Genomic DNA, 17,414 nt, shown 5'->3' with positions numbered 1-17,414 from the left:
CATATCTTTCTTTTATTCGTAAATCAATTTTTATTGAAACCTTAACCCTGAAATACTATAGAACGGAGTAATTTATACCCCACTTAAATGTTTCATTTACAGAGTGATTTGAGTGGAATAAGACTTTTGTGTTTTAGTTCAAGTTGAACATTTATCGTTCTCTGTCCAATTAATCTCTGTTATTTTTATTTATCTTAAATAAATAGTATTAGGAGAATTTTACAAATCTAAATTATCCTAATCCTGTCCTTTTTTCCGATACTACAATAATGAAACAAACAAATATCTTGTGATGTAGTTATGATATTAGCAAACAATTTTTTAAATATTGTTTTTGTAATGTAAAGAAGGCAGAACCGTACAAAGTATAGAATCAAAACATAATGGACGTAGAAATCGATATTTTTACTGATTTTGATTTTTTGTTACTATCATAGAAAATAATAATTCTTTAAAATTGGTTTACAAACCGGAATCGATATGTAACAGTTTTCGTGCCTCGTTCTGCCTTTTTACGTTTTTACAGTTAATTCAACCAGACACAAAGTTAACACCTAGAACTTTTCGTCAGGTGAGTCCAGCAGCGAGGAAGACCTGACAAATGAAGTTCTTCGCAAAGTGTTCGAGAATCTTCCCGGAACACCCGACTCCGTTGAAACAATCATGAACCGAGTGACTAACAGCAAATTAAATAAGCCTCAATTCGACGCGATTCACGGTAAAAAGATTCAACTGTTGGGTTATGACACCTGTCGCAGAGCTACAGTGGGGTTCATGAAGAATGTTGTTCCCGAAACGAAATGGGATGTAAACTCGAAGTCGTCTCAATCGAATTACTCTGCCTTTCGTCTGGGGATTTATTCGAGGAACGAGCCGAGAATGGCGCATTGTAGAACTGGTTTATGGAAAAGTACTTCGTCTCACGACCAGGAGATTCAAGACAGAATGCTGAGAAGCTTGGACCTCCATTTGGCGAGTAAACAAAGAGATTATACTGCCAAATTGATACTGGGGATTATACTGCCAAATGGATACTCGGGCATTTAAAATGGATACTGACGGGATTTTATTGAATCTCGTCGTTTCTCATTGAAACAATGGTGAAACTTTATGAAATATTTGTACTTTTGCTGATTTTTTAAGATTTGTGGTTAAGACTTTGTCTAAGCTTCCATCAGGGTCTTGAATAGTAAACTGCGAATATTTATTCAAATTCATATTTTTATGGATACTGCTGAAGGAATGCAACCTAAGCAGAAACTTGCTTTACTAAATATTCTAACGACTACTCTATTTTGCGTACTTTATATATTTTTGCATATTACGTACGTTCATAAGTTTCTCACAAATGCATGTTCGCAGTTTACTTGATAATCACTTTTTATCTAGTCAAACTTATTCAAAGCTGTACCTGTTTCTATTGAATCATTCTAGTCATACACACGAGTCATTGAATGTTAATTGCGGAAGTTATGTTAGGCCTACACGGCCTAGAGTCTCCTACCGCTCTCACAGTATTCAGAAGTCCGACAGCTCCTACAGCTCTCAAGGGCCTAGAGCTCCTATAGCTCTTCTTCTCTCATCTAAGAATAATCCTTCTTTTCGTTATCTGTATCTTAATCAACGGCGTTACTACTTTGTGTGATTGTATAAAGTGTTGGAAATATACATTATTATAACTCTGTGACTCCCAGTGTTATACCGCAACAACTACCCCGATTATTCTAACCGAAATACGGGGATCGAACTATTCGTGGTGTTGATTATTCTAATCGTAACGGGAATTTACGATTCCCGTTGACGCGTATTCTAACGACCGCGTCTCCCCGCGATAGCTCGAAAATACAATACACAATTAAAAAACAAACAAACAAAGGAGTTTAAAAGGTATTAATACGACTTAACATTTAGAACGCTGTATAATTTTTTATGTCGATTCCCGCATAGCAAAAGAGAAAAGAAAGAACGCCAGAATGTTCAGCAATGAATGGACTAGATAACTTGTGCCATTTGTATACTTGTATAGAAAATTAATTTGCCCTCTGCCGTACTTAGTTCATCTCAGAATAAATTAGTTCCGTAAGGCTTATTTATTTTTTATTCTATTCACATTTTACGAATCCTCGAGCTTGTTCTGGATAAATAGATTGCTCGGAGATTTCCACGTGATGCCTAATAAAATATTATGCATGTTTATGCGGTCCACGAGATAGAATATAACTCTAAGTGAAACGTAACAGTATATCGACAGAAGCAGGCACCATTCGATATCGATTTTTTTTCTTTCTTAATCGCCTCTGTTGATTATTTCTCGCGCTTTCCTTCGTAGAGAAAAATACTTTGCTCGAATGTTTGACATTTCTTAATGAGACCGTAGCACAGTATACCGCTAATTTTGTGCGTAGAAATATACATCTATCGTTCGAACACTCATACACACTCGAAAAATACAATATTCGTTATTTCTTTGTTAACAATGATATCAGGTCCGTTTTATAGTCAAACTTTATATAACGCTACGATATAGTATCTTTCAATTGTACTTTACAGTAATAAAAATCCTAATATCGTCCAAATCTCAAGGCTTACAATCGTTGTGCTAGGAACTAGGCAAACGAAAATACATAAATCTAAAATTCTATCACCTATAAATAGTACAATACTAAAAAAACTGTCTTTCGTGTGTTCGTTGTATATATTATATCAATATTTTGAAATAGAATTTAATACGAAAGACATGTTTCGCATTCCTACAATTTAAAAGATTGCCTGTCTTTCTGAATTTTACGATGTACAATTAAAATATTTCTTGCGATAGTCATCTGCGACATATTAGAGTTAATGTAACATTTGACTTGTATGTGATTATTAAAATTAAACTGCTTAAACATAACGTATAGAGGGCTCCAGCAGCAGGATACTAAATTATTGCCAATGGGAACAGAATCAACGAGGAAAAACATGACAATCGGAGTACATCCCGCGAAGGTAACGGAACTCGACGATAAACAAGTCAAAGTTGAAACGACCTAAGTTTCTCGGGATTCATGAGAAAATTCATGAGAATATTTCACAAATAAATTTCCAGTATCGATAACGATTATTTGAATTTACATGTCGTTTCTTTCACGCGATCTATCCAATCTATTTATCTAGAATTGACTCCGATATCATCATCTTCCGTCTCATCGAATCTGTATTTCTTAAAGATACCTTAAAGCGATCTACTTATACATATATACGTACTAAAAATATATTCAATCCATACTTGCATGATATTTCAAATCTTCATCCCCTGCCTGAATTCAAAAGCAAAAATATTCCAAGAAGACATCACTGCTGAAAGCTCCAGGGGTTACAAACAAACAGACATCGAATTTTCGACGTGATCGTGGATCTCCGAGCGGTTTCTCAGTGTTGTTGTACGGGAGTGGGTCCGCTGCCAAGATTTCGCCAAGGATCCGGTATGTCGAAATGTGCTGGGACTGTGAGCAGAGCATCGTCCGCGGTTCTGTCCGCGCTACAATTATTCGGCTTCACGCGAATCGTGTTTACGCACTCTATGGGTAACTTGAAGAAGTCCACCTTGTAATTGTAACCCTGGCTGCTGATTCGGATGACGGTATGCAGTGGCACCTCAGCGTAAGGCACCTCTTTCGGTTTTTTATCTGTGAAAACGCCAATGATGCAGCGCAGAATAGCTTGATGAGACACGACCAAGATGTTGTTGGATCTCTGTAATTCAGCAATAACCGGTTCCACGCGGTGCATGGCGTCGATGTAGCTTTCTCCCCATGGATAACGATAGCGCAGCTTATCTTGATCGCGCCATGCAAATTCCTACGCAAAAGCATTGATTTAGAGATCTAGAAGGTATATACGCTATCTATGTACTATATACTAAAGTATATAGACTTTTGCCTAAGTCATGGAATGGTTCGTACATCGAGGTCCTCAAAGCATTAAAACCTAGCTTATGCAAAGTCAGGGAACAATGGCTGATTTTAAACATAAACTTTAATAAAGTAGACCTGCGATATAATATTCAAATCATGGTATGATTTAAGTTTCGTTATAGTACACGGTTAATAAGTACACATCAACTTCGTATTGTAATTATAATTGTTACGCCGCGCAACACATCTGCACGCCATCCCGCGCGGCTTGTCAACCAACGGTCTACCTGTCGTCCTTCTAACACTCCATAGGCCCAAGGACCCACTATAAAGTTGCAATTCTAGCTGCATTGTTCGCACACATGGTCTAAGCACATCTGTTTGCCAGAAAAGACTTTCTAATTTCAGAAGTGTTTTCGGCCGGTTTTTAGAAAGGTCCTTGGGTTTATTATGTGCTCTTAAGAATAACGAAGAAAGCGGAGATATACCTAACCGAAAATCTGAGTTTCCCTATAAACAATGTCGCCTAGGACCCAAGTTGGTAGGAGGTTTCTTCCTCCTCTCTTCCTTCCTAACATTGGTCCCAACCAATCGACATCGCGGATTATTTCCCTCACTTTACTAACTGAAAATGTAAGCAACGAATCCGCGTTCTTCGTTCAAAGGGCACACCCATACCAAGCTTTCCTCCGCATTCACATTAGAATCAGTTCGCTGTCGAGTGCCGAAGCGTGCAGACGTGCCTCTAGTGCCCAGTGAAGTTCGAAAACAACACGTGTCGCCCAACCGTCGAAAGTGAACACAACGTGCTCCTATCTTCCCAAGTGTTTCCTATCCGCCAGAGAGAAGAAAAGCCTACGCACCTAACCCCAACCCGATCCCTGCCGCATAGCCTCACGACTAGTTATTCATATTGAAATAGCTAGCTCGATGATGGCCCAACAATCACGACCAGGCTCGCCTGTCCAAACCCATCACTACCCCGCGCTACTCCCCCCGTGGCAGAAATTCTGCATATCCCCCCGTGCCAACGACGCCAATAAGGCGAAAAAACGCAAAACCGAACCAGCAGACACAAACTCGAACGAACATCCACCAACGCAAATTAACACCCACAACAGGTTCGCAATTTTGGAATCCACCAACGATGCCATGGAAACCGCAGGCTCACCACTTAACCACCACGCACAGAGACGCCCCCCTCCCCCACCAATATTTATTAACGATGTCATCGACATCCAGACAATGACCAAGTCCTTAGAGAGAGATATCTCCAAGGAGGACTATAACCTGAAGATAACCAACAATCAGGTAAAAATCCTGCCTACGAATCCAGAAGCTTAGAGGAAGCTCACCAAGACACTCAGGGCCCTGAACGCCAACTTCCACACCTAGCAACTCAAAGAAGAAAGACCTTTTCGGGTGGTGCTACGAAACATCCACCACTCCGCAGACATCGACGAACTAAAAATAGAACTATCGAAACTCGGCCACGAAGTCACCAATGTCAGCAACATAAGGCATAGAGTCACAAAAGACCCGCTATCCCTATTTTTCATTGATTTAAAACAGAAACCAAACAACAAGGAAATCTACAATATCAGTCGCATAATGAACGCCATCGTTAAATTCGAACCACCGCAAACCAAAAAGGAGATAGTCCAATGCAAAAGGTGCCAAAGATATGGGCACACACAGAAATACTGCAACCACACCTTCCGCTGCGTCAAATGTGCAGGTACACACCCCACCGACCAGTGCAGGAAATCACCGGAAACCCCAGCGAAGTGCATCCACTGTCAAGGTGATCATCCTGCCAACTACAAAGGCTACTCAGCCTACAAAACTCTGTACTCAAGCAAATACCCCAAACTTAGAACAAAAGAGGAAAATTACCAAACACCCAGCTCGCCGAAATCCACCGTTATCCCAATCCCCCCAACCAATCAAACACCCAGCCCTATCAAACTCACCACTCCCTCAAACTCCTATGCCCAAGCGGTACAAGGCACTCAAAATAAACCAAATAGCCACAGGGATCCTCCCCAAAATAGTGCCCCCACCTCACCTAACACAGACAACGTCTCTAGACTTGAAAAGCTAATAGAGAAACAATCAGAGCAAATAAACAATTTGCTATCGCTATTAACAATCATAATGGAAAAATTAATACGCCCAGACACAAAATAAAACCAAGACGCATAGCTCTGTGGAACGCCAATGGTCTAGCGCAACGCAAACTTGAGCTAGAACTCTTCCTAAAACACCAGCTAATCGACATAATGCTCATATCTGAAACCCACTTCACCGACAAAAACTACCTGAACATAAACGGATACAAGTTCTACCATACCCAACACCCCAGCGGAAAGGCCCACGGCGGCACCGGAATCATAATCAAAGCAAACATCAAGCACTACGAACTTCCACCATTCCAGAAAGACTACCTCCAAGCAACAAACGTAGCAATAGAAGACTATCATGGTACAATCACCACCTCAGCTGTATACTGCCCTCCCAGACACTCCATTGCCAAAGAATACTTCGACCACTTCCTGGACACCCTGGGCAACAGATATATAGCCGGAGGAGACTATAACGCTAAACACACCCAATGGGGTAGCAGACTGATTACAGTAAGAGGCAAAAACCTCCTCAACAGCATAATAACCAACAACCTCAACTACCTTACCACATACGAACCCACACACTGGCCCACCGACACAAACAAAATACCCGATCTCCTTGATTTCTTCATAACCAAAAATATCTCGCCAAGACACGTCCAAATCAATTCCTCGGCCGATCTCTCCTCTGATCATTACCCCGTGATAGTAACAGTCAGTTCAACCATCATCGAGAATACACCTAATGGCTCCATTCATAACCAACACACCAACTGGCAGCTCTTTAGAGAAGTCTTTACCCGCACAACTTCAGCCTCAACCTCACTAAAAACCAATGACGAAATCGAAGCAGCCACGGAATACCTAAATGCGAGCATAATAAACGCTATCCGCGTCTCCACACCGGCAAAAACGTCCATCAGCAATCACGAATACCCCCAGTACATATTAAAAAAAAATAGCAGAAAAACGTAGACTAAGAAGGATATGGCAGACCCATAGAACACCGGAGGACAAACGCAAACTAAACAACGCAACTAGAAAACTATCCAAAACCATAAAGAACTACAATAACGACCGTTTTCACAAATATCTCGCCAGCCTGTCCCCCACAGCCGACTCACTATGGAAAGCCTCCAGGAAACTCACGCGCCCCCCCACAAATAATACCTCCAATCCGCCGCCCGCAGGGTGGATGGGCGCGTAGCCCTATAGAAAAAGCCAACATATTTGCTGAACACCTGACTGAAGTATTCCAACCCCATTCCTCCATAGCTGCAGCGGACATCACCGAATACCTGCACACTCCCTTCCAAATGTCCCCTCCTATTCAACCCTTCACTTCTGCAGAGATCATAGAAGCAATCAGTCGCCTAAACCCCAAGAAAGCAGCAGGTCACGACCTAATAGGAAATAAAGCAATCAAGGAACTCCCCATAAAAGGGATCGCACTCATCGCATCAATCTTCAACGCCATCCTCCGCCTAGAACACTTTCCTAAGGCGTGGAAAATCTCACTAATCACCCTCATCCCCAAACCCGGTAAACCAATATATGAAGCCAGCTCCTATCGCCCAATCAGTCTCTTACCTACCCTGTCTAAACTATTCGAGAGGATGCTCACGAATCGTCTCCTTCCACTCCTAGAAGAATTGAAAACTCTCCCACATCACCAATTCGGCTTCCGAAAACAACACTCAACAGTAGAGCAAATCCACCGCATAACCCACATGATCAGCCAAACCCTTGAAAAGAAAATATACTGCTCAGCCGTATTCCTAGACATCCAACAGGCATTCGATAAAGTATGGCATGAAGGGCTACTCTACAAGCTTAAAAAAATCCTACCCCACCCATACTACTCCATCTTAAAATCCTACCTTACCAACAGACAATTCATAGTTAAATGTCTAGGCGCCACTTCCGTAACATTCCCAATAGAATCCGGCATACCGCAAGGTAGTGTCCTCGGACCCCTACTATTCTCCATCTACACTGCCGACTTACCCATATCAAACGAGGTAACAATAGCAACATTTGCCGACGACACAGCACTATTAGCTACCCACGCAGACCCGGCAATTGCCTCATACACTCTCCAGCGAAGTCTCGACTCCATGGAAAAGTGGTTCCAAAAATGGGGTTTTAAAATAAACGAAAAAAATCCTCCCATGTAACCTTCACGCTCCGAAAACAAACCTGCCCCCAGGTTACCATTAACAACACAATAATCCCAAGCAAGGACTCCGTAAGATACCTGGGCATGACCCTGGACAGGAGGCTAACTTGGAAAGAACATATCTCGGAAAAAACAAAGCAACTAAAGGAAAAACTAAGAAAATTCTATTGGCTCACGGGCCGACGCTCCAAACTAAACATACAGAACAAAATAACCCTCTACAAAGCCGTAATAAAACCTGTCTGGACCTACGGAATCCAACTATGGGGAACAGCAAGTAACTCCAACATTGAAATACTCCAACGCTTCCAATCGAAAACGCTAAGATCCCTATTAAATGCACCCTGGTATGTTACCAACGAAACAATCCACCGAGACCTCAAGATACCTACAGTCAAAGATGAAATACACAAGTCCAGAAGCAGATATAGCACAAGAGTCAACAACCACCACAACCCACTAGTCACCCAACTACTGGACACGACGGACCAGATCCGCAGACTAAAAAGAAAATACCCACTAGATTAAACCCTTAGTCCTACTAGAATCAACAATATAAAGCTATTATAATCCATGTCATTGTATCACGCCAAATTAAGTTACTGAAAATTCTCAACGAGAATTGATTGTAAATATTCTAATAAATAAAAAAAAAAAAAAAAAAAATTCACATTAGAATAAAACTTTAGAGTTTGATCGTCTCTCACGGTGCCTAGAGTTCCTACATTTCCTACAACTCTCACCGTTCCTGTATCTTTCTGAGTTCCTTCATCATTTCTCAAGGTGCCTACACGGCCTAGAGTCTTCTAAGGCTCTCACTTATCCAGAACTCCGACAGTTCCTATAACTCTCAAGGGCCTAGAGCGCCTAAAGCTCTCCTTCTCTCATTCAAGACTAACTCTTCTCTCGTTATCTGTATCTTAATCAACGGCGTTACTACTTTGTGTGATTGTATAAAGTGTTGGAAATATACATTATTATAACTCTGACTTCCAGTGTTATACCGCATCAACCACCCCGATTATCCTAACCGAAATACGGGGATCGAACTATTCGTGGTGTCGATTATTCTAATCGTAACGGGAATTTACGACTCTCGTTGACGCGTATTCTAACGACCGCGTCTCCCCGCGATAGCTCGATTAAACATGGTCCTTCGAGCCGGATACTGTGTCAAGTGAAAAGTGCACGCCAGTGACACCCACTCTCATACAGTGCCACGTGAATCCAACACAACCAGCAGCGGAAGCGTTACCACCCCAGCGAGGTCAGTAACGTAAAGGGTCGTCACCTTTGAAGAGGTATAATTCGGTGGTTGAAACGCAACCACACAGCCTCCTGCCACAAAGTGGACAATCGCCAACAGAAGTAAGTTCAAACGATTTCATTATCAATTACATAAAAAATAATGGCAACCGGAAACGAACTTGCCGTCTTGCGTCGACGCCGGAGCTACTATATCGCCCAGTTTACACGCCTCGAAAAAAAACTCGACGACATTGAACAATCAGGCTGTTCGGAAGAGATCGACTTGCTTCAAATTAAAGAACGTCTAGAAACCGTCGAGAAGGAACTCCGTGCATTACAACACCAGATCGTAACTTTAGACGAGGGAGAGATCGCGCGCGGCAGTGAGCTAGCGGAAGAATACGAAAGACTGCAACTCCGAGTAGCCAAACAATTAATCAATACACGACGAAGTATACCGTCACAATCGACAAGCGGCGAATCAGCCGTCGGCCGCGAGTCCGCGTCGCTTAAACTCCCGGAAGAACAAACGCGCGGTCTCGAGATCAGAGAACAGTATAACGATATATGCGATCGGCTAAGACGTAACCAACGTACAGCACGACAACCCCGGTCATCGAGACCGGCACACAATGGATCAGCCACTGGTATCAAATTGCCGCGAAATGCTTTGAATCAGCCAACCTCTCACGATCCACTGGACCGGAAGGAAGTGAATCCCATCCAGGACAACAAGGATCAACCTCCGCCGACGGAAACCATCGCAGTAACTCGAATGGCGATCCCGTCGCACACCACGCGGAGCTCAGCGCGTGACACTCATAACGTGTCACCCACACGCGATCTGACGACAACCACGTTCCCATCGTCAGCATCGCAACCATCTGATTCAACGCCACAAAACGTCTTGAATCAGTCCATCACTCGAGATTCTCTGGATCGGACAAAGCTGAATCCCGTCCAAGACGACAACGGTCGTACTTCGCCGACGGAAATCATCGCACCAGCTCAAATGGCGATCCCGTCGCATACCACGCGGAGCTCACCGCGTGATACTCACAACATGTCAACTGTCCGCGATCTGACGACCACGTTCGCAGCGTCAGCATCGCAATCATCTGATTCGACGTTACACAACGTCTTGAATCAATCAATCGCTCGAGACCCTCTGGACCGGAAGGGACCGACTCTCATCCAAGACAACAACGGTCGTATTCCGCCAACGGAAACCATCGCATCCACTCAAACGGCGATTTCGTCGCATACCACGCTGAGCTTACCGCGTGACACTCATAACGTGTCACCCACACGCGATCTGACGACAACCACGTTCCCATCGTCAGCATCGCAACCATCTGATTCAACTACACAAGATGTCTCGAATCAGCCGAATGCTCCAGATCTGCAAGACAGGAAGGAACTGAATCACGTCCAGGACAAAAACAGTTATACTCCGCCGACGGAGAACACCACTTTACATGTTACACCTGACATGGACATCATATCGGAGATATGACTCCATGACCTAACGCGAAGAATTCTCCATCGCCACGGCGGCGAGGAGCCACGCCTGCGAGTAACCCAAATCGGGATCATCTCCACGTTATTACCACTATGACTAATCATTTAATTGTTAGTAGTTTTCAGAACGCGCCAGCTGATTTCAACACTTGTCCACTAAGCCCACAGAGCACTACGTGGGACAAATCTCTGATTCTGTCTCTTGCGGATTGTTGGGCCACGCCGGTACAGCTACCAGCCATCAGCGAGAAGGCGCGATCCGGATGGGTCTACGGGGGGAGCCTCGTCCCTCAATCAACCATGACCTCCTCCACGCTTCCTCAGCCGAAACAGCAACGAGGATGTCCAAATGACATGCAATACTTTCACGAATCTGATGTTGCAGAGATACCATACAAGAAAGGCGAAATCTGCTCCAGGTCTTACCACGATACAATCCACGACATGTGGGACAAGATAGCACAATTGGGGCAGATCATCGGGGGGAGCTCAGTCCCCCAATCAAACACACAACTCTGCGGCGTGTTCGAATCTATACCATGCATCACCGGAGTTTCATTCAACGACACCTCCTGGGGCAAACTATTCAAGGACACCTCATGGGTCGAGGTGTTCCACGATACTGCATGGGCCGAACCGTTTCACGATACATCCTGGATCGTGAACTTCAACGGCCCCTTAACGCAACGGCGAACCAGACACCAGGACAGACGGGTGTCCTCTACGCAACGGCTTTTCGGTCGTATCATCGAGCTTACCCTGGCGACGACGGCCTCATCAAGGCAACTACGAACATCGAAGAAGGCAGATGAAAAGCGCATCTCCATACAGATATGATCTACCATTGGGAAATCGGCGAGATGTATAACGACACCTCCAGGTCTGAGGTGTCCTACAATACTTCGTAAGCCGAGCTCTTCACGACATTTCTGGATCCGTGAACTTCAGTGGCAACTTTCTTGGCAATGCCAAGAACCACGGCGGTCCAGACTACAAGGCAGTCAACGGTCCTTCGACGCAGCGACGAAGCAGTCTCCAGGACAGACAAATATCCTCAGCGCACCGGCCTTCCAGCCGTATCATCAAATTCCTCTTGGCGACCACTACATCCTCTGGACGGCCACAGTACACAGGGCAGCAACAATCAACAAGGAGGCGGATAGAAGATTTAATCAATTTTATCTCTACAGGTTTTTGATCGGTGCCCTCTCAACGGGGGGAGGATGTTACGCCGTGCAACACATCTGCACGCCATCGCGCGCGGCTTGCCAACCAACGGTCTACCTGTCGTCCTTCTAACACTCCATAGGCCCAAGGACCCACTATAAAGTTGCAATTCTAGCTGCATTGTTCGCACACAAGGTCTAAGCACATCTGTTTGCCAGAAAAGACTTTCTAATTCCAGAAGTGTTTTCGGCCGGTTTTTAGAAAGGTCCTTGGGTTTATTATGTGCTCTTAAGAATAACGAAGAAAGCGGAGATATACCTAACCGAAAATCTGAGTTTCCCTATAAACAATGTCGCCTAGGACCCAAGTTGGTAGGAGGTTTCTTCCTCCTCTCTTCCTTCCTAACATTGGTCCCAACCAATCGACATCGCGGATTATTTCCCTCACTTTACTAACTGAAAATGTAAGCAACGAATCCGCGTTCTTCGTTCAAAGGGCACACCCATACCAAGCTTTCCTCCGCATTCACATTAGAATAAAACTTTAGAGTTTGATCGTCTCTCACGGTGCCTAGGGTTCCTGCATTTCCTACAACTCTCACCGTTCCTGTATCTTTCTGAGTTCCTTCATCATTTCTCAAGGTGCCTACACGGCCTAGAGTCTTCTAAGGCTCTCACTTATCCAGAACTCCGACAGTTCCTATAACTCTCAAGGGCCTAGAGCGCCTAAAGCTCTCCTTCTCTCATTCAAGACTAACTCTTCTCTCGTTATCTGTATCTTAATCAACGGCGTTACTACTTTGTGTGATTGTATAAAGTGTTGGAAATATACATTATTATAACTCTGACTTCCAGTGTTATACCGCATCAACCACCCCGATTATCCTAACCGAAATACGGGGATCGAACTATTCGTGGTGTCGATTAATCCAATCGTAACGGGAATTTACGACTCTCGTTGACGCGTATTCTAACGACCGCGTCTCCCCGCGATAGCTCGATTAAACAATAATATTCATTTATCCATGTTCTAAAACTTCGTTCAGATTAATCAGACTGATTGAGTTCGATCTAGCAACGTGAAACATTGTGATTATATTCTATCTGCTATGTACTTGACTGGGAATATTTCTTTGAACTTCAACGCTCATTCTCATTAGTCAAGCAAATATTTCGTGGATGTAAATGGATAAATTTGCATACAACTGAATTTTAATCAGTTACAGACTGTTAGCGCAGACGTTAAGTCACTCGATACTTTTCCCCAGTGGCCAAGTATTCAATGCTTGAGTCATCCGTGAAGATTTATGTTATTATTCATTTTCCAAGATACGATTGAAAGTTGTTCGCTTAGAGAATTAAATTGACAAACCTAGTAGATAATAAATATTCCATATCTAGGATCCCAAACTTATTGAAATACAAATTATAACTGCATTAACTAATCAATCACTGGGAAAATTTTGATCAAATACTAATGTTAAATGTGTCAATTATAGTACCATGTTTCTAACATAATACTGATACAATTAGATTAATTCAAAAAGCTTATACCCTATAAACCCTATATACTCTATATACCCAAAAAGCTTATACCGTTATACCCTATAACCTACAATGATAACTGTTACAGCTATCTACCATTTACTACACAAATAAATTAAAGCTCTTAGAGCTAGGGATTGATAAATTCAACCGATTGAAGGCTCGTTTAAATACAGCCAGAAGATTAGGCAAGTAGTAAGTGAAACCGAATTTACACATTTTTCGATGAATCATCCTTAAAAGTATAAATTATCTTCACTCGCTATTTCACTTTGGTCAACAACACCTTAAACGTAATTCAATGCAAGCAGTGACGAAATTTCGAGGAGGAAGACGCGTTTGATCTGAAATTACCTGCGGATAATGCTCCTGCATCTCTTCATAAGACAGCCCCTCACAGATACCGGCGTGGAGTTCGTTGAGTGCTGTCACGTGTTCTTGGGGCGATTCCACGCCACGAGCAGTCGCGATAGTCCTTCGAAGGCGACTAGTTAGCACGCGCAGGTCGGGAATACGCATAGCGTTGAACTTGGTGGCCAACGCTTGTGCATATCTCTCGCCACGTGCGCTTAAAACTGCGTCACCACCAACCTTACCCAATACGTTGTACTCGCTTTCGCCGTGCTGTAATCAAAAGAGAGAGGGAGAGCTTTAGTTTTACCAAATCGTAGAATATTCTGATTACGTTCAAAAAGAGAGGCGTAGCAATGATAAGATTACGATCAGGCGAGAAGAAATTACTTTTGGAACCAAACCCTGATAAGATAGCAAGATTTTAAAAATACAATATGTATGTTTTTACGTATGCGTATACGTATACGTATGCTTTTAAAACATGTTGTGTGTAAACAATTGAGGACTCGTCATGCTAAATGAAGTGCTCAGTTATGTATGTTAATCTTTTTAATAATTGCAAGCGCCACGACCTGGCTCAATTGTCCTTGACTCAGCTTGTAATCTAAGAACAAACACGTTTCTTCATTATCGTTATCATTATCACTTGTCGAAAAATTCTTATAATTAAGACTAAAGACGCTAAGGCTGAGCTTCTAGGATTAGAACATTTGAGATGGGGATTAAACGATGACAAATGTAAAATTTGATGGATTACCAACCCGAGAGAAATAAAGAGTATGCGGCTCAACAGTGACACTTCCAAGATATCCAAGGACATTTGTCTCCACATCGCCAGACACGATGCAGGACTCGATATCCATGCTGCCGGTGTCGATACGGATTCGTGGATACGTCTTCTCATCCATTGGCTCGTAAGATCGAATGTAATGAGCTATCTTCAATCGTAGATCTTCTTCGGCTGTTATTGAATCCATGCCAACATAGCAAGCGCTGTACCGCAATATCTCCTTGTAATTTCGCTCCAGTACAACCGGATCGTCGTAGACGCACTCGATAATGAGGACGCGATAACCGCTGCCCGGAAAAATAGTCGAAGACCTCGGCGCGCTGCGCTCGCATCACCAACGTGGCGTCCAGGATCTTCAAACAGGAAAATTCTTAAATGCAACTAACTGTGACGACTCGCAAACTCAAATTTCAGTATATTTCTTCCTACGCATTTTATTTAAATAGACATTAGACTATATCGATTTTCAATTGTCTTTCTTTGTATTGTATATTTGGAGAGATTGCTGCAACAAGGAGGTAGCTTTCCAATAATTTGTGTAAACCAGCAGAATGCAAGTCAAAATTAACCAAAACTATATCATATTTTGACACGTGCTATAAATTCATGATCTAAGCTAATATTTGTATTATTTAAACACATTTGAATATGAAACCTATACTTTTGTTTTTCTCTCCCGATAAATGCAATTTAAATACTGAAAGTGTCTTCATGTTGCTACAGGCCCTTCGTCAAAATTAATTATCGCTTTGTTCAATTAAGAACACCGCCGGCCATAAATATTAGGGCACATATTGATATTTAATACGAATGGAGTGCTTTCGTTTCTAGTAATTTCGTTATAAATCTGTTATTTCATTCGCGGCATATGTACTTTGTAATGTAAGATATAGCAGATAAAGAAAAGTGTCAAAGTGTTCCAATCGATGCTTATAACGTGTAGATGTCCTAATAATTATGGCGAGTAATTTATATATGAATTTACATGTTGGTTTCTCTTATTGTTAACATATATATCAAGACCACATAGAAAGAATACGATAAATTAGAATAAATAGGAATATTTCAATATGATATAATTTGGAAGGAAAAATGCACCGTTAATTTCAGAATTAAATAATTAGTTTCCTATAATATCTAAGATACGTTTCCACATAGAATTTAAAATTTAACGTGAAGACACGTTTTACCGTTGTAGTCTTCATATTGAATTCGTGTCATATTTGTTCAATTCTCGACTATTTCTAAAGCGCATAATATCGAGAAAATAACGAGCCGATCTTAAGCTACTTTCAACACCATGAACTATTGCGGTTTCTATCGTGGAACGTTGGTACATGTTGTTAAAAATATTAAGCAAGGTAAAACTCGTACGACGATATTCGGTTCGGTCGGAGAAAGGTAGACCGGCTTGACTAGCCTCGGTTTAATCGCGTCGTCCACCGTTAGCGCGATCTATGTATAAATACGACCCTTGACCGTTCTAATATTCTAATCTATTCTTGCAGCTCCGGTTACATAATAACAAAAAAAACACGTGTTTCTTCTTCCGGTCGGATTCTTCAAATGCGCAACGATTAAAATTCTTTCTTAACTTTGTTCTATTATTTTCGATCAAATGCAATCGCGCGTGCTTGCATTCGTTTCGACATTGAATCTTTCTCAACTTTTTTCGATTACTCTCAATCAAGCATAACCGAGCGTATTCTCGTTCTCGTGTTGATACCGAATCTTTCTCAACTATTTTCAATTATTTTCAATCAAATACAATCGCGTGTGTTGTTGTTCTCGATTCGATACTGAAATCTCTTGAACTTTTGCGATTATTTTCGATCGAATGCAACGGCACGCGTTCTCCTTTCGATACTGAATTTATCTCCAGATTCTATTCAATTTCACATCTTTACTAGACGTTTGTCACGCGTCTAATTGATGCTTACAGCTACGGAATTTCCGCCTGCGAGCCATGTAGCGCACTCGTGCATCGCGTCTCGTTGGGCCAGAGCTCTCAACGCTGCGTTTGTAACCCCAAACTCTTTTGCCCTGACGTCACCTTAGGCGACCACTTCTAAACATTCTCCAGACAGCCGATACTTGAACATTACACATGGCGACCTTGGCGACAATGTATATTGCCGGAGTACCTGAGGGTTCATCTATGTCCTAACGATCCTTCCACCGAATGTTCTAGAAGCGTAGCAATAGTCAGTACGCCTACAGGGTAGTGGGGATAATGAAGGATGAAAAACAAAAGAAGAAACAGATGTCACCGAGAGTAAGAAAATATTGTAAGAGCCTCAGTCTCGAACGGCCACGGCTAGAGTTCAGAAGTGTATAAACGAGGAAAAAATAAAGTTTTCTTCTTTCCTTTAAATTTCTTTCTTATTTTATGTGACATTTTGGCGATCCTGCCAGGATACATCAACGTTGGATAAAACAAGATTACGGTTTTGGCCTACGGGACATCCGACCAAAGGTGTATCAAGCAACCTGGATTACGAAAAACGGTTTTATTAGTAAGTAGAACCATTTCCTCTAAAAGGATCGATCGATTGCATTCGATAACGTCAGACTCCGACGATCTATTAC

The 17,414-nt window shown here is 42.4% G+C and overlaps 1 protein-coding gene across 2 annotated transcripts; it reads right to left on the bottom strand.

The window, feature by feature from the left end:
- Window positions 1-1,203: 1,203 nt before the first annotated feature.
- On the bottom strand, window positions 1,204-16,851 carry LOC126927114 (6-phosphofructo-2-kinase/fructose-2,6-bisphosphatase-like). Of its 2 annotated transcripts, XM_050743454.1 has the most exons (4): window positions 16,766-16,851; window positions 14,797-15,178; window positions 14,036-14,305; window positions 1,204-3,840 (listed from the first exon to the last, which is right to left on the bottom strand). In XM_050743454.1, the coding sequence occupies exons 2-4, from the start codon at window positions 15,010-15,012 to the stop codon at window positions 3,412-3,414; spliced, it is 915 nt and encodes a 304-aa protein (XP_050599411.1). In that variant the 5' UTR covers window positions 15,013-15,178; window positions 16,766-16,851; the 3' UTR covers window positions 1,204-3,411. The 2 variants fall into 2 exon arrangements, with proteins under 2 accessions (XP_050599411.1, XP_050599412.1); XM_050743455.1 differs by lacking the exon at window positions 16,766-16,851 and having other exon boundaries at window positions 14,793-14,879.
- Window positions 16,852-17,414: the final 563 nt, after the last annotated feature.

The sequence above is a fragment of the Bombus affinis genome, unplaced genomic scaffold (genome assembly GCF_024516045.1).
Source record: "Bombus affinis isolate iyBomAffi1 unplaced genomic scaffold, iyBomAffi1.2 ctg00000075.1, whole genome shotgun sequence".
Taxonomy (NCBI): Eukaryota; Metazoa; Arthropoda; class Insecta; order Hymenoptera; family Apidae; genus Bombus; species Bombus affinis.
This window is presented reverse-complemented; position numbering and strand designations above follow the sequence as displayed.